Here is a 24397-nt window from a genome sequence, read left to right as displayed (position 1 = left end):
TTTCTGCCCCTTTGTGGTAATTTAATTGTGTAATTAAATCATGAACCAGCATATTCCAGTATATGGTTCTATTTTCAGGAAAATTCCATTTTGTCGGGCTAAGATAATCTTTTTTTTTTTCCTTTTGTAGGGATGGTATTAGTGAAATTTTTAAGGATTTTTCATAGGTCTGAAGCAATTTTTCCGTCGCGAGTACGGCAGAATTTTCGACTAAGATTTTTTTATTCTGTTGATTCTGCTGATTCTGTTGGGATTCTGTTCTGCTAAATTGACGGCGGTAGTTTTTTGTAGGTAAAAATCGTCTGCTAGTTGCAACTTATCTTCCAACTCGGGTGGAGGTATAGGGACGGACCTCCCGCGTTTAATCTATTTAATTCTAAGATAAGAGCTAATCAAGTATGTTTTAAGTGCGTCAGTAATAGATTAAAAGCTCAAATTCCTTTTTATAAAAGTCCACACCCTTGGAAACTACCGAACAATAACCTACCTACCTTTTAAGTTTAAGTTTCATTAGGCTTAGTGAGAGAAGGAAATGGCTGCACTATTACGAGGTAATCATTACTTTTTTTTTTTTTATAATTTAATGTTCTTTCTTATTTGCTTGTGATATGAGGAAATAATGCTTCCACTACCAAATTGTAGGTGTTTTCATCGTCGGTGCCAAACGTACAGCAATTGGCGGCTTTGGAGGTAAACTAGCCAATATCACCGCGACAGATTTAGGGGTTATAGCCTCTAAGGCTGCCATAGCCCAATCAAATTTAACACCCGAACACATTGAATCTGTTATTTTTGGCAATGTCAACTCGGTAAATACAAATTTTAAGCCCTTATGACTCCCTGAACTACTTGATAACCTTAAAAGTTCCATTAGTGCTCCGCTTCCGATGGAATATTTCTTTCAAGGCATATTGGTCTTAAAAGCGGAGTTAAAATTACAACCCCTTGCTTGACTCTTAACCGATTATGCGGTTCAGGGTTCCAAGCTGTTGTTTCAGGCAGCCAAGAAATTTGCCTTAGAGAATCAGAAATAGTTTTAACTGGGGGTATGTCCGTATTCGCTATATAATTAAAAAGTAAAAACTGCGTTCTTTCACGAGTCTCATTTGTTGGTAGGAGCTGAAAATATGAGTCAAAGCCCATACATCCTTCGTGATGCTAGATTTGGTACAAAATTAGGTTCTCCCCCTCCAGTAAGTTTCAAAATTATTGGCTATTGTTTGTTTATAGCCAAATTTTGAAGTAAAAATATTAAATATTAAATATTATTTTGTTTTAGTTGGAAGATGCATTATGGGTTGGGTTGGGAGATAGTTACTGCAAAATGCCTATGGGAATCACGGCTGAGAATTTAGCAGAAAAGTATTCAATTTCTAGAGAGGAATGTGATAAGTTTGCTCTCAAATCTCAAACTGGGTGGAAAAAGGGTATTCTTATTTCTCTTTTTATCTATTTTTGACAACTTGATAAGCTTATGATGCAATCCTTTATAATAATAAAAACTTGACCTTTAGCCCATGATGCTGGAAAATTTAAGGATGAAATTACACCACTTGTAATTAAGATTAAGGGTAATATATTTTTTGCAATCAATCATTGTTTAAAGAAACAATTAACATTGTTTTAATTAATTAATTATCATGGTTTAAAGAAACAATTAACATTGTTTTAATTAATTAATTAACATTGTTTGTTTTAATTAATTAACATTGTTTGTTTTAATTAATTAATTAACATTGTTTGTTTTAATTAATTAATTAACATTGTTTGTTTTAATTAATTAATTAACATTGTTTGTTTTAATTAATTAATTAACATTGTTTGTTTTAATTAATTAATTAACATTGTTTGTTTTAATTAATTAATTAACATTGTTTGTTTTAATTAATTAATTAACATTGTTTGTTTTAATTAATTAATTAACATTGTTTGTTTTAATTAATTAATTAACATTGTTTGTTTTAATTAATTAATTAACATTGTTTGTTTTAATTAATTAATTAACATTGTTTGTTTTAATTAATTAATTAACATTGTTTGTTTTAATTAATTATGTTATTTATTATTCTTTATTCTATCAGGAAAAGATGTAACTGTAGACATGGATGAACACCCTAGACCCGCCACTACCATTGAATCACTTACAAAATTACCACCGGTAATTATGTTAAATAAACATTCAAGTCATGAAATATTAATTAATTTGCATTTTTTTATCGTAGGTTTTCAAAAAAACTGGTACAGTAACTGCTGGTAATGCATCTGGTATTTCAGACGGAGCCGCGGCTATTGTTCTGGCTAGTGAAGAAGCTGTTAGCAAAAATAGTCTGAAACCAATTGCTAGAATTGTCGGATACAGTTACATCGGTTGCGAGCCCAGTATTATGGGAATTGGTCCCGTCCCCGCTATCCGTCAATTATGCGAAAGAACAGGAATTAAACTTCAAGATGTTGATGTTGTTGAAATCAATGAAGCTTTTGCCCCACAGTTTTTGGCCGTACAAAAGGAACTTGGCTTAGATCCGTCTAAAACTAACGTAAATGGAGGAGCCATCGCTTTGGGACATCCAATTGGAATGAGTGGAGCCAGAATTGTTTGTAATTTGGCTTATGAATTACAGTAAGTTTATTAATTAATTAATTGAATTTACGAGTTGAAATAATTAATAAACTAATAATTTTTTTTAATCAGACGTATTAAAGGAAAGTACGCTATTGGTTCTGCGTGTATCGGAGGGGGACAGGGTATTGCTGTTATGTTGGAGAGAGTTTAAAATTATTAATTAATTAGTTATCTGGGGAATTATTAAGACTCAAAAGGATGTCTATTACTATTTTTGTACCTTATATAAATTATAATAATAATAATTAAGTATATCTTTATTATAAAACACTCGAGAATCTGTTATTTACATAATAAGAGCTTAGCTCTTTTCTTTTAGTTTTACACTTATAAAAATGCGTCTAAATGTTTTTTACGTTTTTTTTTTAGACATTGAAAAATTAAATATTAAAAAGAGTTTCAGTAGGTAGATGCGGTAAAAAAACTTTTAAAAAGTTAGTTTTTAAAAGGCTTTAGTAAGTTTAAACTAAAGCCAACAAAATACGTGTAAGGTCAGTAAGGAACATGAAAAAGACGCCCCAAAATGATCTAATAGGAGTCTATAAACTTAATTAATTAGTAAAATTAATTAATATAAACAAGAAATATTATAAAGTATTTAAAAAAGGGGGAAAAACTCCATTGACATTCCTTCCAAAGTTTCCAACTCATTTTGAATGAAAGGTAAAATATCTTTGGAGTTAGAAGCATTTTGAATTTCTTTAGTAGGAGATAAAATTCCATCCATAACATTTTCTTTGCACCCGTTTTTGACGTCATAATAATCTTCCAATAAGTTTTCTGAAAGCGAATTGAGGATTATTAATGATGCATTTAATTATAGAGGTGTGAGTGCTAGTCCTAATATTTTAGGTTGCCAGTCATGAAAAACTTTACTAGACTCGTCTCTAGTTCAATTTCTCAGTCAAAACTCGTTTGCCAAGTCCCAATGCCAGTCCCAAAATTTTTACCAATTTATAAATAATAGAGTGCTGTCAGTTGTGACATCAGATCCAAGGTTAAACGTCACGAGTCTGCCTTTAGCAATGGGCGGCCATGACAGTTACCGTTTTTTCTTTATGGGAAAACAGCATGGGTGACGTCACACCGGCGCTTCTGACAGCACTCTATGCCTCTATGGGGTGCTAAAGCGGACCAAATTAGTTATTATAGAGTGCTGTCAGAAGCGCCGGTGTGACGTCACCCATGCTGTTTTCCCATAAAGAAAAAACGGTAACTGTCATGGCCGCCCATTGCTAAAGGCAGACTCGTGACGTTTAACCTTGGATCTGACGTCACAACTGACAGCACTCTATATAAGAGATCCTGTACTGACAAGTGACAACGCAGTCAGGGTCCGTGATATATGTAAAGACAGTCGCGGATGACAACCAAAGGCCCTATATTTAAGCCTTTGTTTACTGAGTCTGACAGTTCAGTTCACCCCTCGCCAAGTAAAAATGGACTGGCCAAGTATTGGGACTTGTTGTGGTTTTTTTTTTAATTAATATACCATTATCAAGAAGATTAAGTCTTCGACTGCACTTTTTCTTTTCAATTTGTGCAAAGGATAGTAATGGGTCCTTTCCTCCAATGAGTGGAGACATAGAAGAAAATGGTGATTTTTCCGGTGTTTTTAGAAATGGTCCTGAATTGGTTAGACTTGAACCGAATCTTCTTTTAGTGATGGGGGAGGAAGGGTCCGTGGCGTTTTGGGGGGAGTATAAAAGCAATGATTGGTTCATGATGGATTTTTTGGGGGTGGTGATGTTGGTGAAGGCGTTGCTAGGGTAAAGGGGTGATTGGTGTGGTTCAAGTTGAAAGTCATTGGAAGGAAATTGAGATTTTGGGACTTTGGGAGATGATTGGCCAATCACTTTGGGAGATGATGGGCCAATCACGTGGGAAGATGATGGGCCAATCACTTGGGATGATGATGAGCCAATCACTTTGGAAGATGATGGGCCAATCACGTGGGAAGATGATGGGCCAATCACTTTGGAAGATGATGGGCCAATCACTTTGGAAGATGATGGGCCAATCACGTGGGAAGATGGTGGGCCAATCACTTGGGACTCCCAAGATCTAGGAAGAATGGAATCGTCGTTTGTTGATTGGAGCTGATCTGATTGTTCCGGAATATCTCTTTTAGGTTCCCCCTTATCTGAAATATTTATTAAAAGATTTTAAATTATTAATTAAGAATGTCCTAATAATAGATCCCAGGGACCAGGGTTGAATAGTTGTTAGGTTGGGTAAGTTTGGGACTGATAATCTTAGTTTTAGTGATTAACCCGTGGTGAGAATATGTTTTGGGACCTGTTCGAGCATCAATGGCTTCTTTTCAGAGGGTGGAACCACGCTTATTAAAACACCGTCATTGTTTGAATCTGACAACCCTGAAACAAAAGGAGTTGCAGCTTGCTAAGACCGTTGATTAATTTTAATTAGTATTTTGTACCCAAAGTGAAGTTGTCAATGGGGAAACTAAGAACGCGGTGGTTACTGGTAGAAGTTTCAGAGAGCACGACTCCCCAATAATACCAAGTAGAGTTTTTTTCCGGGGCTATTATCTTTATTTTTGCAAAGTATTTCTGATTGGAAAGAGTGTTTCTAACGGAACTCTTCCAGTTTGCTAACGAAATTGATAATCCAATCTTGAAGTAAGGATATTTTTTCCTAAAATTAATTACGGTTAACACTGCAATTAATGTAACCTGTCAGGAATAAATTATAATTACTGACAGTAGAGCTTGGTAAATTTGGCTGCTTTTTAACATTTGAGTGGGACAATCTAGGATCGCTTTTCGCACCATGTCACGCATTATTATTGTAGGCTTGGAAACAATCATTTTCACACCCTTTTTTAAGACAAATTCTAGAAGGAAAAAAATATTATTATTAATTAATTAAGATATAGGTGAAGTCCGGCCTTAAAAGTTTGTATACTTTTGTTTTTATCATAAGATGGTATAATTTTTCCTTTAGCTGGGTAAAAAAATTCGGGATCTGGTGAAAGGTCCTTTATGTGAGTTTCTATTTTAAATCTCAGTGCCGCTTCGTTTGCCTTAAAGTTAATGGTGTTACTTAATTAATTAAAATAATGAAACAAGTTGTAGTTTTACCTTTGATATTTCTATGACTGTAACATTATTATTGGAACTTGAATCCAAATTTTCACAGCTTACATCCAAATTTTCGCTGCTTACATCTAAATTATCACTACTTATGTCACTCATCGTTAAAAATTAATATAATTTTTATACTTTAGTCATATAAAAGCGGTAAACAAGAACTACAAAATTGTCAAAATACCGCAACGTTCCCGCCAAAAACCGTGGAAAACTCGAGAAACCAATCACGTAAGAGCGGCCGCTGATTGGTCGTTGAGCGGCCAATAATTTCCGATGTAAATAAGGAAATTTAATTTTTGAATTTTTCCCAGCCAGCGAGGACTGAGGAGGTACTAGGCAGGGGCACATTGGTCCGAAATTGGAGTTTTTAATTCATTTTTAGAGGCGTTTTTATTAAATGATTACGATTTTAAATTAGTTTACTATTTATATGATTCAGTTTAGCGTAAAGGAGTAACTAAAGTTAGGTTTTGCATCAAAAACAAAAGTTTCTAAAGCCTTAGTTATCTTTGTTTGTGTGAGCAGCGCTTGTATTTTTCCATTTGACTTACTATTTTACTAAAGCGGCCTAAACCGGGAACCATTCGTAACGAATAAAACATTTTAATGCCAATTTAATCTAGATCAAACTCAAAGTATGGACAAAATTCGGGTAACTCATTTTTTAAGCTCAATCGCGGAAAGCTTTCACCAAAATCATGAAAATGTTGAATCAAATTCGCACGGGTGCCAAACGAGTTTTCGTAAATCGCGTAATAATAATCTCGCGAGCTTTACTACAATATCCGAATCGCGAACACCAGAAAAAACGAACTCTAGTACCGCACCATCAAATCCTTTTATAATTGAACCCAGTTCATTTAGTTTGCCTTCCTTCTCTCCCTCAGTCTTTGCCTCATCTGTTGAAAACAATAACAATGTGAGTTCAATAGTTCATTTATATTTCAGGGTCATGGGCCGTCGGTAACAATAATCCGAACTTTAATTATTAGGCAAACAGCTCGTTTTCGTGGGATATAGAACAACTTTCGTCTCTGAACCCTGTTGAAATTGAAATTGATGAATCATCAGTACATCCCTTACACGAGTAAGGGCCAATTTTGTTGGCTTTCCCTTAAGTTTTTGCGTCAAACTCAAATTTGAAACTTCTTTAGATTTGATAGAGAACAGGAAGAAAAAGTACAACAGGCGATTGAGAGTTTTTTCTCGCAGAATAATATTGTTCCCTCACCTTGGGGGGGTTCGGTAAAACACGTTACGTTTTCACCTCATCTTCCAGCTACAAAATGTAACGAGGGAATATATTAAACACTGGCCACGCGATAGCTAACTTAAAGTCCGCGTCTTCATGCATTTACAGATTTTAACGAAACTACAAGCTCAACAAACTCGATTGGAGAAATTGCAAAAAGAGAAGTGTGGACTCAGACAAATCTAACCATACCGATGAATGTCGATCTTGAAGAAATTTTAGGAAAATTCTACACGTTTACCGAAGATCAAAGCAATCAGTATGATAACGTCGTGGTAGAATGCGCGACGTTGGAGGAAAAAGATTTACTAAGCCAATCGAGTCTTAGGAGAAAATTATTCATGTGTAGTCCAAATAGACAGAGTAGTGCTAGCGAAAGAAGTTCTTCAACCCCAACTAAATCTCCGAGTTCAGTCAAATTTCAAACTCCGGAGAAAAATAAAAGTCCAATTGTTAAATCTGTAAGATTGTTGTTAGTTTCGCGACAATGCAAGACATCCAAATCTAATATTTTTATATTAAGGGTCAAGTATTTTCATCTAGTCCCATTTCACTGCGCGCATTCAGTGTCTCTCCGTGTAATTCCATTCCACCATTGGATGAGAGTTTAATTTCACCCATAAGTAAGTTATTTTTCTTCTCTAGGTTCAATCCTGTTCCTCCTGTTTGAATAAATAAATAGGCCTAGTAGACCAAATTTTTAATCTCATTAAACTTATTCATTTTTACGTAGAAAGGAGATCTTCCGTGTGTTATAATTGCAAAGAGCCACAATTTAGAACATCGGGAGAAATTAAAGGAAGACAAATAAGTAATTGCGATCAAAATTATTATTAATTATAATCAACTTAATTAATTAATTAATTAATTTCTGTGTTTCAGCATATTTGAAATCAATTTTAAAATCAAGTCCAGTTAGTTTGCAAGACTTTGCCATGAAAGAAGTAGAACTTCAAGACGCTAAAGAAGAATCACGTTCAAACGACGCTAGTCAAGGATCAGTCTCTATGAAAACCGAGTTCCGCAATTCCTTAAATGAAAGCCAAGATCAGGAAGCTCTTAGTGACAACGAACAAAATTTGACGGCTGAAATGAAAATTGAGCCTCCCATTGTGGAAATATCTAAAGAGATACAAAATATTGTCCCCTTAATTCCTCCCAACGGTTTAGATTCAATTAATCAAATTGAATTACGTCCAATTTCCATCACTAATTCGCAAGATACGGGTTATCAAACTGGCAGCAACATTGGGGGGGTCTCTGAAATGGATATAAGCGTTTTTTGTAGTGACAAAACTAATTTAGGAATATCCAAGGCGAATGCGTCCGCTTTGGGTCAAATGGATTGGAGTCAGTTCAATTCCAATGAGATTAAGCCTTTGCCAAAAAGGTCTATTCTTTTAGATAGTGTTATTGCCGCGGGAAATAATTCCGCTATGGATGTTGCTGTTCATCAACAAAGGATGTCTTCCGTCAATGAAGAAAATCAGTTGGAATTGTTTCACCAAGACAGTATTATGCATATTTCGCAGTCAAACTGGAAACCGGGTGAATGTTCCACCCCTCAAAATGAGAAAGTGGTAAGACTCATCAAATTTTAGGCTTAATGAAATCATCTTTTTCATATTGGGAAAAATAAAGAAAAAAAAACAAAAAAGAATAAATTTAATGAGTTAATAGTAGTACGCTTACATATTTTACAACTAAGGCTCTGTTTTTACTGATTGACCGTGTTTTTAATTCGCGTTACATATTTTTAGAAAGTCCAGCAATAAAGCACATTTTTCTTTGCGATTAAAATTTACGCGCCATATTTTTTCTTATCCGTCATTGGTCGATTTTCGTGATTCTTACAAATGACGCTAGGGGTTTTTTTTCCCGCTTTTTCGTAGTCTGTAGTCTGCTTCAGCCATCCGAGAGAAACAAAGATGGCCTCCACCGATTTTTAGAGTTTTTTTACGTGAATTTAAGGTTTTAATTGATGAAATTACTTTAAACCGCGCTTTTCCAATTAAAAATATGTAGAACCAAGGTTAAATTTAAGTTTAAATTAGTATTAAGTACGGTAAAAGCCCATATTCTTGGGTTTGTCACGGATTTAGCTTATCGGACGACTGACCTTGAACTCTAAAATAAAAATAAGCGACGTTCCTGAGTAAATTTGATTGTTTTAATATCATCAAAACAATGACAATGGGTTTAGATTTTGACGTTAAGATGTTTTGCCAAAATCTTCGGGCGACAAAACCGCCTTACGAATGCCCCGTGAAAGACTGTGGAAAAATATACAAGAGCTACGTTGGTATTCAGTTTCACTTGTATAATTTCAACCATGATTCTAGCAGCGCTGTCGCCTCTCCATCAACACCATCCGGAAATAAATCGAGTAAGAAGCGAGGGCGATGGCATCACAGACAGGTAAAAGTATGTTTTCCTAGAAACTTAGATACCCTTTCCTGGAAAGTTCCCTAATTTTCCTTGACTCCTTAAGAGTCAAAGATCTCCTTCACCACCGGAATATGTCAGCACGGGTAGCGCCGCTCACGAAGCTCTGACTTACGCGGAAGCTCAAAGAATAGTGGAAATTGATTTAGATGGTAGAATACATCGTATAAACATTGGACAGGCCATAGATTTGGTTCTGTATAAGGAGGGAGAAACTGAAAATGCCCCGAATGATACCAAACCCATTGAAGAACATAACGAGAAACGCGAACAATCAAGCACCCCTCACCACAACACTAAGAACTCAAAGGGTTCCAGTTCAAAACATCGTAAAGAAAACAAGGATTCCACTCAAGGAGGGGGTGGCAATGGGCAAATCAAACTCCCTGAAGCCAACTACCGCGTTTTAACCGATTATGATCCCCCAGACGCGCCTCCGAGGAATTCTTCTTATTATAGGTTTATTGAGAAGTCTGCTGAAGAATTAGATGAAGAAGTAGAATATGATATGGATGAAGAAGATTGTGCCTGGCTTGATTTAATGAACAATAAACGGAAGAGTGAAGGAATAACTCAAGTTTCCCCCGATACTTTTGAACTTTTGATGGACAGATTAGAAAAGGAGTCTTATTTTCAGAGTCAAAGTAGCGGAAAAGATCCCAATCCTTCTATAGACGAAGACGCTGTTTGTTGTATCTGTAATGATGGGGAGTGTCAGAATTCCAACTTGATTCTATTTTGTGATATGTGCAATTTAGCAGTGCACCAGGAGTGTTACGGAGTTCCCTATATTCCAGAAGGACAGTGGTTATGTAGACGTTGTTTGCAATCACCTTCCAGAGCTGTTGATTGCGTTTTGTGCCCCAATAAAGGGGGCGCCTTTAAACAAACTGATTGTGGGAGATGGGCTCATGTTGTTTGTGCTCTATGGGTTCCCGAAGTTTGCTTTGCAAACACAGTGTTTTTGGAACCAATTGACAGTATAGAAAATATTCCACCTGCTAGATGGAAATTGACTTGTTATATTTGCAAACAAAGAGGGGTCGGGGCTTGTATTCAGTGTCATAAAGCTAATTGTTATACAGGTATTAATCCTTTGAAAGTTTCACTCCATGATGGCTACATTATCAATGAACCAAGAGGTTAATTATTGACCCAGGGTTCATGCAAATCTGGAAAACTCAGGGAAATAAATAGTTGACAAAAAATTTGTGAGGTTTGAGTAAGTTTGCAAACAGGGCCCTAATACTTGAGCAAAATGTTCATAAACATACCCTCTATCATGTACATTCCTCCATAGGATTAATATTACACTCAATTTTGGAGGCTCATTACTCTGATTCTATTATAAATACGGGGATGTCCTTTAAGTTTGTTATGGTCCTATTTGTCGCCTTTAGAACAATACTAAAAACGTGAGGCTGCGTCAAACAGGGGCCGAATAATTGAGCAAAATGTTCATAAACATACACTCCATAGTATTAACATGGGGTTATTTGCATTGAACTTTGGTTCTATTAGAGATACGGGGATGTCCTTTGAGTATTATGGTCGCATTTATCCCCTTTCCAACTATACCACAACAAACAGGGGCCGAGTAATTAAGCAAAATGTTAACATTCGCTCCATAGGATTCTTCATATATGGGAAATCGGTTTTCCAAAAGTTGTATGAGCCCTGCAGTGACCCCATCTTGGAGTATAGTTGCTTTATAATCTCCAATTACATCTAAAAAGTTCATTTTTATCAGCGTTTCACGTTACTTGCGCTCAACAAGCTGGTTTACATACAAAACTCGAAGCAGTCAGAGAAATTACGGCCACAGGAACTTCGTATAATGTCCAAAAAACCGCGTATTGCGACGTTCATACCCCCGCTGCCGATATGGTAGTAAATGTACTAAAGTTTAAAACTCGCCCGTGTTAACAGTTAAACTAATCAGTCATTGTTAATAATATTAAAGATGGAGGATAGTATGGATGATAAAAATGACAGTGTAAAGAAAGCGAAAGCCAAAGCGAAATCTAGGGAGAAAATGAGAAAAGCTCGCAAAATATTAGCGGAAAAACGTTCGGCCGTTCCTGTTGTTTCAATTCCAACCATTCCCCCTGATAGGTTGTGAACCTTTTAAGGACGCTATTAATTTTATTTGGGTCCGCGCTAATGTTTTATAACGTTTTAGGTTAACTAAAATAGCTTCGTTAGTATCAATGGCAAAAAAACACCAATTTTTGCAACGTCTTTTGGGTTATTGGACATTGAAACGTCAGTCTAGGAACGGAGTTCCTCTTCTAAGAAGACTCCAAACCGTCCATCAAACGAGAAGGGAGCAAAAAGAAACTGATAAACACTCAACCGCCCTTAGAGAACAATTAAAATACTGGCAACGTTTAAGACAAGATTTGGAACGAGCCAGACTTTTAGTCGAGCTTATTAGGAAGCGGGAGAAATTAAAAAGGGAATTTGTAAGAAAGAAAAAGGCTTCTTGTTAATTAGCCTTATTCCTGATCAGCGCCACCTACCCATAGCGGCGATTTTGAGAACTACTGTAAGCGGCAAGCCAATCAGATGTCGCTAAAATCTGGTGACGTCACTGACTGGCACTCTCGGGTCTTACCAAAAATGACGTCACCAGATTTTAGCGACATCTGATTGGCTTGCCGCTTACAGTAGTTCTCAAAGTCACCGCTATGGGTAGATGGCGCTGATCAGGAATAAGGCTAATTGGCCATATGTCTAATCAGCGCCACTAGTGGATGGTCTGAAACTACTCCCATAGAGTCTAGGTATATTTAAGCGGGTTTGCAGAATTTCCGTCAGATGGCGCGGCGTTCGAGCCACCTGGCTATGGAAATTCTGCAAACCCTCTTAAATATACCTAGACTCTATGGGAGTAGTTTTCAGACCATCCACTAGTGGCGCTGATTAGACATATGGCCAATTTAGACTCGTCATTAATTAATTAATTAATTAAAATGTTTTAAATAAGGTTAAAGCTCAACAGAGAACTTTGGAGTTTAGTCTTCAACCTTTCGCGCACCTTTTAAAGGAAGTTTTACGTCAATTGCAAGACAAAGACACCAGCCAAATATTCGCGGAACCCGTTGATTTGAAAGAAGTACCCGATTATTTGGATTACATTAAACAACCGATGGATTTCTCGACAATGAGAAAGAAAATCGACGATCTGAAATATCAAACTTTGGATGACTTTGAGGCTGATTTCAACTTGATTATTAATAATTGCGTCACTTATAATTCCAAGGATACGATGTTTTATAGAGCAGCCTTAAAACTAAGGGATCAGGTAAAGAAATCTTAAAATTTAAATAAACGCTGTTTTACAGAGTTACAGAGTTTTCAACTGCTGCTAATTGCCCCGTTACGTTAGGGAGTGGCGATAATAAAACAGGCCAAGAAACAAGCCGATGCCATCGGATTTGATTACACAACTGGACTTCATATAGATCAGATTCCGGAAGCTGATCAAAAAACGTCTCCTCCCGGAATCGGTACTTAATTAATTTCGTTCATTAATTTTTGCGTTAATATTTCATTAAATGGAAGTGATTTAAGTGTAATTACTTACTTATAATAACTTACTAATTTACTAAAGGTTTATTAGAATTAAAACTTTAAATTAGTGTTCCCGTAGAAAAGTGTTCTTCTTTTTTTTTTTTTTTTTTTTTTAATTTTGTTAGAAATAAAACATTTAATTAATTATAATGAGATGAGATTAAAAATACAATTAAGAAAATTAAAGTGGTAAAAGCTGGGATGTTTTACTTGAAGCAATTTTTCTTTAGTAACTGAAAGGGAGTTACTGGAAAGGCAGCTAAGAAATATAACGGAACAAATTGATAAGAGCTCAGAAATCAAACACGGAGGTTAATTAATTTAATTTAATTTAATTTTTATTAAAGCTAGTTCCTTGGGTATTTTATTTTTCGGTTTTTATTGGAAGCATATCCTGGTGGTGGCTTCAATCTTTCGGGATCTTTCTCTCTTTATCTATCTCTCTGCCTCTTTATAGCTTCTTGTTTTTACCAAGAAGAGATATCTAGTTTACTAGGGAGAAGGTAGCGCCACATTTCTAGCTTTATCTCCAGTCCAAACGTATAGTAGGTCCGGAGATAATCCCCGCCCCTAGATTACAACCAGCAATGATCTTATTGGTTCTTGAAAACTCACGTCAACGCGACAGACGCGAATGTCGAAAATTACGTGTTTCCCCGACTAATAGCGTTTTCTTTGTGGTCTCCTGAGAGCGTTCCGAAATCGCTCCATATTTTCGTATTACGTCATCGCTCTAGCTCGGAGGACCGAATGTAGTTGCTCCCAATGGGGGGGGGGGTTTGTGACGTCATCAGGCGCTCCATTTTGGTCGCTCCGTCTCTAGAGTCGGAGCGATTGGGATCAATCCGGGAGCAAACCGGGAGGGAGCGACTGGGCCATGTAAGACGCGCCTCCGTCTCGGAGCAGCTCGTTTTTCCCCAATGAAAGACGATTTTTTTTCGGAGCGCTCCAGAACGCTTTGAGGAGAGGCGAAATAGCCCGGTGGCCTCCTTTTACGCCCCCCCCTTGTATTTTGAAAGGGGGGACTGGGACTATGGCGCGCGAGTACTTAGGCATCTTATACCTTCTCCCTAATAAACTATAGATATCACTTCTTGTTTTTACCCTTAAATGTTCCGTAGTTTCTTCATTCTTTGGGGGATTATCTATTTTAGCTTCTCGTTGTAAACGCTCCAAAACTTTACGTATGGAAATGAGAAAAGTTAAACGAAAATTGGCAATGCAAACTAATCGGGAGAAACAAGAGGAAAATAAGTCAACTACTAATGTTTCTTCACTTCCCGGGATGACGCCGGGAAACATCCGCTTTTCGAGTTCTTCCGATTCCGAAAGTGAACCGGAAAAGATTATCCCTACAACGGCGACTCCTTCAGTGTTGCCGCCAATTCAAGCAACGACTTCTCCCCCTGTCGCGCCTGCGCCTCCTCCACCTACCGTGGTCACGCCAAAGGTTGAGAAGAAGGTGGTCATCACCAGTCGTTCTAAAAAGAAACCGCCTCAAGAAACGGAAGTGATCCTAGACGAATATTCTGATGAAGGTGAGTGAATGTTCGTTTTTCTTATATACCTATAACAACTTTGATTGACAGCAGTTTCACGGAGGCCGTTGTTTGTTTTGATTATATCATATCATATCAGAGTCTGAGGAATTACCAAACTTGGGTTCCGATTCTTCATCGCCACCATCTCCTTTGCCTTTACCACCGGGTGTTTTACCCGGTACGACATCCACCGTCATTACAACTTCGTCTTTGTTAAAGAAAACTCCTCCCAAAAAATCATCCGTTGTCAAAACAGTCACTAAACCAGCAGTGACCAACGTTACAAATACGCCTATCCCCGTAACGCCAACGGTAACTTCGATAACAACTCCGGCAACAACACAGAAACCCAAGACGAAGGTTAAGAGTCCTCCCAGCGCGGCGGCGGCGGCGTCTTCGTCTTCGTCCGTTGCTCCTCAAACGAAAGGAAGGAAAACTCGATCCGTTTCCGTTTCATCACCTTCGAAGTTGAAGGACACGAGTCTGTCTCCGACAATTCAAAAAGTAGAGATGTCCGCCACTGTTAATAAAGGCAAAGAAGAGGATACGACCGCGGATGACGCGTTCTCGGCGGAGCAAAGCGGATTGAAGATGACAAGATCCAGGAAAAGATTACAATCGGAAATAGATACCGCTACGCCTGTTAAGAGAAGTAAATATTTTTAGAACTCAATTGTCCAGTTGTTTCTGTCCAGCTGTTCAAGTCTTTAATTATTATTATCAGAAGGGGATAATGGAAGAAGGATGCCACTCTGTATCATCTTAATACATTAGTTATGTAACGTCATTCTTCCCAGGCTCGTGCACCATTTTTGTTTGCTCTCCCGCTAATTAAACTACAGATGGGCATCGCACCGTAAGGTGAATTCTATAACTGTTTGGTAATGTACTAAATCCTCAGCAATCAACTCCCTAACCTTGATTGTCTTGGGGTGAGACAAAAATTAATCTACAAGTGCATCTTGCCAAATAGTTTAACGCAAATAGACTAATGATGAGGGAACTATTTATCGCGTATGTGATTCGGTTTAGTAACCTTGCTCCAAATGTAAAATGATGTTGGGAAGAATGACGTTACACTTACCCCGCTTTGTGGTGGTACACTTCTCTCGATTATATACTTCTGTTATTATTAAAATTATTTTTGTAGTAATTTATTAAGTTTTGTTCTTGTTGCATTAAATATAAACTGGAATACTTTACTCTTACTTACTTTACTCATTCATTCCTTTGAAATCATACGACGAATTCCATCCCTCTTTCTCTCTCAGAAAAAACCAAAAAAGGTGAAGGAAGCGGTCATCAAAGTACTAGAGAATCAAAACGTCACGGTGGACCGTCCTTTGATACCAGTAGCGGAAACAGTAGCGACAGTGGAGCGGAAAACACGTCGGAATCCGCCACCGGAAGTAGCGGAGTTAATCGTAGGACCGCGGTTCTCTTTAACAAGAAACAACCGCCTTCTCAGAAAACAACTCCGGATCAAACTAGTAGTAGTAACGCTCAAACGCCGTTGACGGTAACACCAACCCCGACTCCGAAGAAAAGAGTTAGAAGAACGAATGAAGCCATAACTTTAGAAAGCTCCTATATTGGTGGTAAGAAACCGCCGCCGCCACCGGAAAGCGCGACAGTTTCGGGGAATGTCTTCACCTTTACCGCCGCGGCGAGTTTGACCAGTTCCAGGGAGAGAAGTACGCGCAAAAGAAACAGATCGGCCAGCGCTAATGAGGCTTTGAACTCCCCGAAATCTAATAAAACTTTAGCTAACTTGAGTGGGACTCCGATCGCCTCTTTGGCCGCCTTTCCATCATCTCCTTTACCTCAAACTGATAGTTTTAAAATTTATAGATCAAGTAATCGTAAGTATTAAAACTTGACCATAAGTCCAGATCTTGTTGAAGTAAAACGCTTCAACTTTGATGGACACGCGGGGTTCGCGGCGATTATTTTTCAGAAACAGAGACCAGTGATACGGATAATAATTCGGGGAGTAGTAGCGCGTCCAGTAGTAGTTCGAGCAGTTCTAGTGACGAATCTTCTTCCAGTTCCGAGGATCAGTCCGGAAGTGAAAGCGAACAACCCGATGATGTAACTAAAGGAAAATCCAAAGTTGAGGACCCGACTAAATCAAAACCAAAAAGTAATTCACATACCCCCCGTTCCCGTCCCCCCCGGTTTAATTTTTATTAAACTATAGGCCTATTTAAATCTAATTAAATTAAATTTATGTCCGCGCGCAGATCCGAGTGGAAGTTCGTGGAAAAGAGATCAACAACTTTTGATACCTTTAGAACCTTTGGATTTAATTTGGGCCAAATGTAGGGGATATCCGTGGTATCCCGCCCTAGTAAGAATATCTAAATCATTTATTTAAGTTAAATTAAAGTTAATCGCTTACAGGGGTGTGCGAGTACTCGTTAAGTTCGAGTATCGAGCCGAGTACTCGACTCGATACTCGATAACAACACATTGAGATACTCGAGACAGATTCGAGTAGCTTTTTAACATTTTAAATACTCAGACAAATAGTATACTCGAGTCCGAGGCTTACAACTATAGCAGAAGATGAGTTCATGATCATTTATTTTGAAAATCACAACCCGTTCAATGTTTAATTGATCACTAACAATCTTTTTGAACTAGTTCGATATTAGATAATTGAACATCTTCGTTCGTTATTTTCAAGAAATTTACAAAATTGCTACTCGACAAGTCAATATTTGAGACTCGATAATTACTCGAAAGAACAAACAAAATTTGACCTATCTAAATACTCGATACTCGAAAGTATTTTTGAGACTCGGCTCGATACTCGATAAGAAATTAGTTTCGATACTCGGACTCGGCTCGAAACCGATAAAACGGGACTCGCACGCCACTGATCGCTTAATAACAACGAACGAATTTAACAGATAATAAACCCAGACATGCCAAAAACGGGTTTCTCTCAAAATGGAGTCCCGATACCAGTTCCCCCCGATGATGTCTTAGCTCTACGTAAAGATACCGCTTCTCCCTTATTCTTAGTACTATTTTTCGACGCTAAACGAACTTGGTAATTATTACTAATTACCATTAGTTTTAATATTAATATTTTAACAATTAACTGAACGACTTTGAAATCTTTGTATTTGCGGTAATTACAGGCAATGGTTACCCAGAAATAAACTGGAACCATTGGGGGTTGATTCTGCCATGGATAAAGTCAAACTCCTCGAGTCTAAGAAGCCAACTGAGAGAAAGGCGGTTAAAAAAGCTTTTGAAAAAGCCATACTTCATCGTTGTAGAGTTACGGGGGAATCTACGGGTATATCGGGTGATTCCAGTAACGATGATTGATTAATGCCGGTTTAAAAAAATTAAATAAACGCAATTTAGGTTCTTTTATTTTATTTAAAACTAATTTGAGAGAGAAAGTAATCTCTTATGGACACGTCGAGATCATTTTGCTTGTTTTTTAATCAATAAGTGGTAATTACTAATTAACAGTAACCATTTTAATCAAAAAATAAAATTAATTTTAAATACTAGAAATTTTCTTCGCTTAACAAATGCTCTTTCTTCTTTTTAATCTATAATTAAAATGTAATCAGGGTTCATACAACTATTGGAAAACCGATTTCCCAGACTTTCCCAGGTTTTTTTCCCATAATTTCCCTGAATTTCCCGAGTTTTTCCCATTTTTCCCATATATTTCCCTGAATTTCCCGAGTTTTTCCCATATATGGCAGTGGTTTTTATATAGATGAAGCAACCTCACAAATTTTCCCGCGTTTTTCAGGTTTTCCAGGTTTGTACGAACCCTGGTGATACTTTAATTGGACCGCTGAGAAATTACATTACGTCACCCTTTTATCTCCAATAATTAACACCCGCGTCTTCAAATTAAAAGTAGCAAATTATTATTTAATATTATTTTAAGGAAAAACAAATAATTGAGCTTTAAATTTGCATAATGTATATTATGGATGGTACAATTGTAAATAAAATTAACCTACACAATCCCTCTCCCCTCTCCCCCCTTCACCGCCACTCCTATTAGAAGTATTATATACTTCTGGTAGTAACTGATAAGAAAAAAATAATATCACCAGTAAATATTATAGATATCGTTGTATTTTAATCTACGTAATTAAAAATTGTCTCTAATTAAGCCGTTTTTTTCCTTCCTTCAGTTCATATTGGAAATAAAAGCAAATAACATAATTAATTACTAGTTATAGATTAGGCCTAATTTTTTATATAATATTTCAGTGTTTCAATTCACAGCGGGAAAGATCCCCCCCCCCGGGGGCCTCGAATAATTAAACTGGTCCATGAATAATTAAACTGGTCCATGCCCATTGCCCAATGACCAGGTCACGTCGTCTGCTAAACTAAAGAAGTGGATAATTAAAACTATTATTTCCTTATTTCGCCGTACTCTATTTACCCTTGAACTGACCCCCCCCCCCCCTTTGATTTAATTCTTAAACGGGACCTGGAAATTTTAAACTGGTCATTTGCCCTATGCCCCCGCCTTATTTCCCAGTTTCCCACGCTGGGTTCAAACAATATTCGCCACTTTTTTTTTTTTTTCAGTTTTATAAATTAAATTTATTCGGTATTTTTCTATCAGACAGAGGCGACCATAAATTGAATTACCATTTTGAAAAACACGAATACAATCGCTTTTCACGTCCCTTAGGCTATTTAGTACCAGCTTAAACTTAACTAAAGAACAGCGTAACTTGCGAGGGGGAAACCACTAAGAAAATTTTGTACACCTGATTTCAGATTTCAAATGACTTCAATTGAACTATCATAGACTTCATTTGACTTCAAAGACTTCACTAACTGTATTTGATTTCAGATGACTTCAATAAAATTTATAAAGACTTCAAGTGACTTCAATATAATTTATAAAGACTTCAAGTGACTTCAATACAATTTATAAAGACTTCAAGTGACTTCAATACAATTTATAAAGACTTCAAGTGACTTCAATATAATTTATAGACTTCAAGTGACTTCATTACATTTTATAGACTTCAAGTGACTTCAATAGAATTTGTAAAGACTTCTAGTGACTTCAACATAATTTAAAGACTTCAAGTGACTTCAATAGAATTTATAGACTAGAGCCGATTTCTATTTTTTTCTCAAGACTTCATTAAATTGTAATAATTAAAAATATCTATGTACTTCGCTATTAAGTACTAAGGTGCAGCGCAACCGAAAGCAATATATCTATGCAGAATTATTTGGCGCAGATACAAGCCCGGATAGTATACTGATCCATTTGATCGTCGCTTATGTCTCAAGAATTCTGCGACGTTTCACGCGGTAAACTATGATCACGTGATCGGCATAGATATGTTAAAAGGGTAGATAGATACACAATTCTTAGACCTTTTCACACTTATGGCCGCGCATGAGCAGTTGCAAGTTTGTTGCCACGAGTTTTACACTTCTATGGAGTTAACGTGTAAAATAAACTACGATGGACGTGTTTTAAAACGTTTTGTAATTTAATACTAAAATAAAATGCCTAGTATTCAAACCGAGAGAGTAAAATTAAAACCATGTTAAGAAATAAACAGTGTTTAAGTTCTAATGGGGACGGTGCAAAGATAATAGTTGGTTAAAACTCACTAAGCCTCGGCGATCGTATGGGATAATCGCTTCATCGGCGGACATCGCCGATGCCGTGCCGTGCCCGGCCCCGAAAGCGCCGCGAATAACACGCTCGTAAGCCTTAGCGCCCAATTTGGTCTCTAGAATTACTAGAATATTATAAACTACCCCAATTTTACGTCTATCAATTGAATTCGATAAAATTTCACCTAGGAAGTTCAATTTATACTTTTACAACCATTAATACAACACTGTTTTATAAGAATAAACTCGAATGCCTAACTAGTAAGGTAAAAGCAATGGTTACATAAATACGACTGGCAACAAACATCGTTTCTGCGCTTGCTCACCTCTCGAGAATTTTACCCCCTTTTCACCCTCGCTCTAAGTGTGAAAAGGTCTATTCAGTAGTTTTTGCAAGGGGTCGGTCATTCATGAAATTCCGTACGCTACCCGCGAAATCCAACTTAAGAAATCTCACAAAAAATCCGAAATCAATAACGAAATAACAAAACAGTAAAGAAATCACAAAATCAGTAGAGAAATCACAAAATCAGTAAAGATACCACAAAATCAACAAAGAAATCACAAAATCAGTAACGAAATCGCGAAATCCATTAGAAAATTCACGAAATCCAAGCTCAAAAGAAATCACAAAATCCAACGAAATCAATTGAAATATCCCAAAATCTGCCGAAATCATGGAAAAAATCCGAGGAAATCACGGGGAAAATTGCAAAATCCGTTGCATTTTATCGAACTTTGAAATCAAACAAAATCCGACGAAATCAATGGAAATCCGACGAAATCAAACGAAATCCGAAGAAATCAAATTGGATTTCGAAATCCCGTACACTTTTTCCAAAACGTTTGACCCCTCAGGTTTTTGAAACTGATTATCGTCTGATTCATACTCGAATTCATAGTTCAGAGAACTAGAAGACACAATTTTTAAATTGGCTGCTTGTATGCTGTATTTTGAAGGTTCCCAATTTAGTTAAATAGTAGTTTAAATTAAGCCAATTAAACTTCGCCACAAACAAAAATATATAGATTTTACGAATATTCTTTGAAAACGGAATGATTAGCAGACGACAATAAGTCCAAAAAGGAAAAAATTCTGGGGAAGAGTGTCTGGCACAAGAGTCTGGTAGCATTGCACCTCCGAAAACGGCTGAAAATTGAGGGATCAAGACCAGGGCCCCCCCTGTTTGACTGGAAAATTTATAGGACATTGTCCACTGTAGTGTGGAGAAATAGTATCACATCTCCATAGTCAAACTATCAAAACTTCCAAAATTTTATTGGTCAAACTGTCCAGTGACCCCCTTAGTTTTTAACAAAATTATGGCACATTTTAAAATTCCAGTGTCCTATGCTTATTTCCGGCCCTGATCAAGACTATTGAAAATAAAATTTGAAGAAAAGGAAATTTCCACTTATGAAAGACGGAATTTCAATAGACTTCAAGGGATTTTTCTAGCACTTCATTTGACTTCAAGAGATTTCCAACGGACTTCGTATGACTTCTAAGAGACTTCAAGAGATTTCCGAGAGACTTCAAGATTTCCAAGAGACTTCAAGAGATTTCCAAGAGACTTCAAGAGATTTCCAAGAGACTTCAAGAGATTTCAAAGGGACTTCGTATGACTTCAGAGAAACTTCAAGAGATTTCAAAGGGATTTCGTATGACTTCAAGAGACTTCCGAGAGACTTCGAATGACTTCAAGCGATTTCCAAGGGACTTCGCATGACTTCAAGGGATTCTCTAGGGACTTCCTAAGACTTCCGAGATTTCAACTAAACTTTGCGATTTATAGAGACTTCAAAAACAATTTATGGACTTCAATTGTGATTTCAAAAATTTTGTACACCTGATTTCACAAGTGGTTTCCCCCTCGGTAACTTGGGACCGTGAGATTAGAGATGGAAGGGTTTCTTAAGCGTCATCCGTAGTCTCCGGTTAGTATGAACTCGGGCTTATAACTGTGTAAGGTCACTATGACAACCTTTTCTTACCTTAGGCATTTTTTTTTCTTTTTCAGCTTTTCCGCTTGATTAAAGAAGAGAAAAATTTATGGCCTCAAGCGAATAATAATGAATCCATGCTTGATTGTCTGTTTTAACCTTGTTTCGGCGCAAAGTAATTTTAGGGTTAAAGGTCACGCGGCGAAAAGTGCAAACAAACTTTGTAGGTACAAATTGAAACTTTAATTTTAAATATAGCTCTCACGTTATATTGTAGCCATATTTGTTTATTGGTAAGCGTATTCGTTTAATGATACGCGTAATTTATAGGTAAAATTAATCAAATTCATCTAAAAGTAGGCCAGATGTCTAAGCCTTTTTTCACTTCTTTTTCACTTCTTTTTAATTTCATAATTGTCAACTAGAATCAAGGTAACAAATCAAAATTACTTAAAATATGAGAAATGGTAGGTAATTATTATATTAATTTTAACAGAAGTAATCTTCTGATTTTAACGTAATTATTATAAAACAGACGAAAATTAATTTGAAAAAGTGTAAAGACACGTGATTGGTCTAAGATTGGCGTATGACCCAATGACGTCACGCGCAATTGCCCCCTACTGTGGGAGGGAAAAACTACTGAATCCAGTCGGAGTTCAGTCGCGAAAGAAATCTGGAAGGGAGATGTTTGCGTGTGTCGCCAGATAAGAGAGGAAATATAAATAATGCACCAATTTTAAACGTGGGAAGAAGGTATGTTTTGAAAATAAACTCTTCGCGGCTCGTCTAAACAAATTTACGCGCGTGTAAAATTAGGCTTAGCGTGAAATTAGTTTCGATTTCGGATCTAAGCGTTGCCGCGCTTTTTAAGATTGCCTACCGAGGCTTAAGAGTTACCCGGCGAATGAACGGTCTTGGCTCGATTTTCGCGGGTTGTTGAAGGGCCCGTTATAGGTCAATCTGACTGACCAACGCTACCCCCCTGAGTAGGTCAAATCTTTATTGGTAACATTCGTCGCCCGCCCGCCGCGAGATGAGTAGCCGTCCGAGATGCGACGTACCGCCGGAACTGACCAATTTATTGCTGGAGTTTACCGTGAATGTTCTCGTCGAGAAACCCGATGATATAGTAGCGTTCGCGGCCACCTATTTTACAAAACTACGCGATGAAAGGCAGAAAAACGGACAACAAAGTCTACTTCAACCAACGATTAGTGAAAACGACGAAGCAACCCTCACCGATGACGACGACGAGGAACCACTACCCAGTAAGTCAATATCTTTTAAATAACATTAACATGTACCCCTTTTAATTTAATTGAAAAATGGCTATCAAAAATTACCATTTAATTAAACGCCCATATCCTTATTCGCGTAATAAACAACTTAATAGGTCTTTGCCAATTTTCGTAGACCTAATTAACCTTCGCGTCGCCACTAAGAAAATTCTAAAAACCTCCCTCGATATTTTGAAATCATAAGAACAGATAGCGAGATGCTTCAATTTGCATGCATAAATAAGTCTTGAATTAATTAGGTCGTTGTCTTAATTAACTCGTTAACACTAACAACCAGACCAGACCAGACCAGAAGCTAGTTGTTACCCCGCTTTGAGATTATGATTTTTAAAAGCCTGTTATTAACGACGAGCCCTCATCAAACCACAATAAGGAAAATTTGTTTCTTAACAATTTCCTTTAACAAAAAAAGTAGAAAAATAGAATTCCAATAAAAATGAAGGCTAATGTCACGTTTTCCGGGATGGTAACTTTACTATGGAGTGCCACTCGACACGTTTTCGAAAATTACACCGCCTAGTTTTTGGAAATTAGTTAGAAATTGTCGACGAAAACGCTAGGCCTCATTTTTTACCGCGTATGCTTTGAAAATGAAGCTGTATCCCTAATCCCCGTAATATATTTTTGCTACCCCGTCGTTATGGTAACTATTTCATACTTTCTATATCGACTAAAGAGTCACTGACTTCATCCTCTCCTCTTTCACGTTACGAGCATACACCTTAATAATTAATTACTGGTATTAATTATCAATTTATCGCTGTAAAAAACGGGTTTTCCTAAAGAATTTGTCGCCTTAAAATAACCTTCGTATATAGAGATAAAAGGAGTATCAGTATACGTAAATTAATTTTAACCCCGAGCAAAGCAACAAGAGATAATTAAAACCAAAAACTTCGATTTTAATTTTTATTTTAATAAAAACATTTTTTTTTAATCTGGAACAGAATTTAGTGAAT

At 37.0% G+C, this 24397-nt stretch overlaps 5 protein-coding genes across 8 annotated transcripts; 4 read left to right on the top strand and 1 right to left on the bottom strand.

The window, feature by feature from the left end:
- Positions 1-293: 293 nt before the first annotated feature.
- On the top strand, positions 294-2893 carry yip2 (yippee interacting protein 2). Its single transcript, XM_089862492.1, has 9 exons — positions 294-551; positions 643-809; positions 875-1046; positions 1117-1193; positions 1280-1427; positions 1515-1571; positions 2082-2158; positions 2223-2620; positions 2693-2893. Exons 1-9 carry the CDS (start codon positions 533-535, stop codon positions 2772-2774), a joined length of 1197 nt encoding a protein of 398 aa, XP_089718618.1. The 5' UTR covers positions 294-532; the 3' UTR covers positions 2775-2893.
- A 147-nt stretch (positions 2894-3040) lies between these two features.
- LOC149588500 (uncharacterized) lies at positions 3041-5963 on the bottom strand. The gene is made up of 7 exons (XM_089862491.1): positions 5728-5963; positions 5552-5669; positions 5348-5480; positions 5064-5281; positions 4897-5001; positions 4116-4766; positions 3041-3403 (listed from the first exon to the last, which is right to left on the bottom strand). The coding sequence occupies exons 1-7, from the start codon at positions 5839-5841 to the stop codon at positions 3222-3224; spliced, it is 1521 nt and encodes a 506-aa protein (XP_089718617.1). The 5' UTR covers positions 5842-5963; the 3' UTR covers positions 3041-3221.
- An 84-nt stretch (positions 5964-6047) lies between these two features.
- Positions 6048-8788, top strand: bora (aurora kinase A activator-like protein bora). Its single transcript, XM_089862490.1, has 7 exons — positions 6048-6655; positions 6729-6823; positions 6891-7024; positions 7097-7449; positions 7512-7611; positions 7722-7799; positions 7871-8788. The coding sequence occupies exons 1-7, from the start codon at positions 6374-6376 to the stop codon at positions 8587-8589; spliced, it is 1761 nt and encodes a 586-aa protein (XP_089718616.1). The 5' UTR covers positions 6048-6373; the 3' UTR covers positions 8590-8788.
- Positions 8789-8903: 115 nt separating this feature from the next.
- Br140 (bromodomain-containing protein 140) lies at positions 8904-18706 on the top strand. Of its 4 annotated transcripts, none has more exons than XM_089862487.1 (15): positions 8904-9406; positions 9480-10518; positions 11184-11329; positions 11397-11548; positions 11616-11898; positions 12423-12740; positions 12825-12945; positions 13240-13320; positions 14164-14547; positions 14648-15202; positions 15822-16412; positions 16508-16693; positions 16794-16900; positions 17466-17608; positions 17700-18706. In XM_089862487.1, exons 1-15 carry the CDS (start codon positions 9176-9178, stop codon positions 17890-17892), a joined length of 4530 nt encoding a protein of 1509 aa, XP_089718613.1. In that variant the 5' UTR covers positions 8904-9175; the 3' UTR covers positions 17893-18706. The 4 variants fall into 4 exon arrangements, with proteins under 4 accessions (XP_089718613.1, XP_089718614.1, XP_089718612.1 ...); XM_089862488.1 differs by having other exon boundaries at positions 8904-9412; positions 11184-11320; XM_089862486.1 differs by having other exon boundaries at positions 8904-9412.
- A 4055-nt stretch (positions 18707-22761) lies between these two features.
- On the top strand, positions 22762-23446 carry LOC149588497 (cAMP-dependent protein kinase type II regulatory subunit-like). The gene has a single exon (XM_089862393.1). The coding sequence runs from the start codon at positions 23174-23176 to the stop codon at positions 23429-23431; it is 258 nt and encodes an 85-aa protein (XP_089718519.1). The 5' UTR covers positions 22762-23173; the 3' UTR covers positions 23432-23446.
- The last annotated feature ends 951 nt before the right edge of the window (positions 23447-24397 follow it).

The sequence above is a fragment of the Phalangium opilio genome, unplaced genomic scaffold (genome assembly GCF_054372755.1).
Source record: "Phalangium opilio isolate 3A_F unplaced genomic scaffold, DU_Popi_V2 ptg000540l_1, whole genome shotgun sequence".
Classification (NCBI taxonomy): Eukaryota; Metazoa; Arthropoda; class Arachnida; order Opiliones; family Phalangiidae; genus Phalangium; species Phalangium opilio.
The sequence above is the reverse complement of the archived record's forward strand: the minus strand, read 5'-3'. Positions and strand labels throughout refer to the sequence as shown.

Coding starts and splice junctions, on each gene's coding strand:
- LOC149588500 (XM_089862491.1), bottom strand. CDS start 5,841: ATGAGTGACATAAGTAGTGATAATTTAGATGTAAGCAGCGAAAATTTG. Junction 5,481..5,551: donor ATCTTATGATAAAAACAAAA/GTATACAAACTT, acceptor TTTTCCTTCTAG/AATTTGTCTTAAAAAAGGGT. Junction 5,002..5,063: donor CATTGACAACTTCACTTTGG/GTACAAAATACT, acceptor CTTTTGTTTCAG/GGTTGTCAGATTCAAACAAT.
- bora (XM_089862490.1), top strand. CDS start 6,374: ATGGACAAAATTCGGGTAACTCATTTTTTAAGCTCAATCGCGGAAAGC. Junction 7,450..7,511: donor AAAGTCCAATTGTTAAATCT/GTAAGATTGTTG, acceptor TTTTATATTAAG/GGTCAAGTATTTTCATCTAG. Junction 7,612..7,721: donor GAGTTTAATTTCACCCATAA/GTAAGTTATTTT, acceptor ATTTTTACGTAG/AAAGGAGATCTTCCGTGTGT.
- yip2 (XM_089862492.1), top strand. Junction 1,047..1,116: donor AGAAATAGTTTTAACTGGGG/GTATGTCCGTAT, acceptor ATTTGTTGGTAG/GAGCTGAAAATATGAGTCAA. Junction 2,159..2,222: donor CACTTACAAAATTACCACCG/GTAATTATGTTA, acceptor TTTTTATCGTAG/GTTTTCAAAAAAACTGGTAC.
- LOC149588497 (XM_089862393.1), top strand. CDS start 23,174: ATGAGTAGCCGTCCGAGATGCGACGTACCGCCGGAACTGACCAATTTA.
- Br140 (XM_089862486.1), top strand. CDS start 9,176: ATGACAATGGGTTTAGATTTTGACGTTAAGATGTTTTGCCAAAATCTT. Junction 15,203..15,821: donor CGCTACGCCTGTTAAGAGAA/GTAAATATTTTT, acceptor TTTCTCTCTCAG/AAAAAACCAAAAAAGGTGAA. Junction 16,694..16,793: donor GACTAAATCAAAACCAAAAA/GTAATTCACATA, acceptor GTCCGCGCGCAG/ATCCGAGTGGAAGTTCGTGG.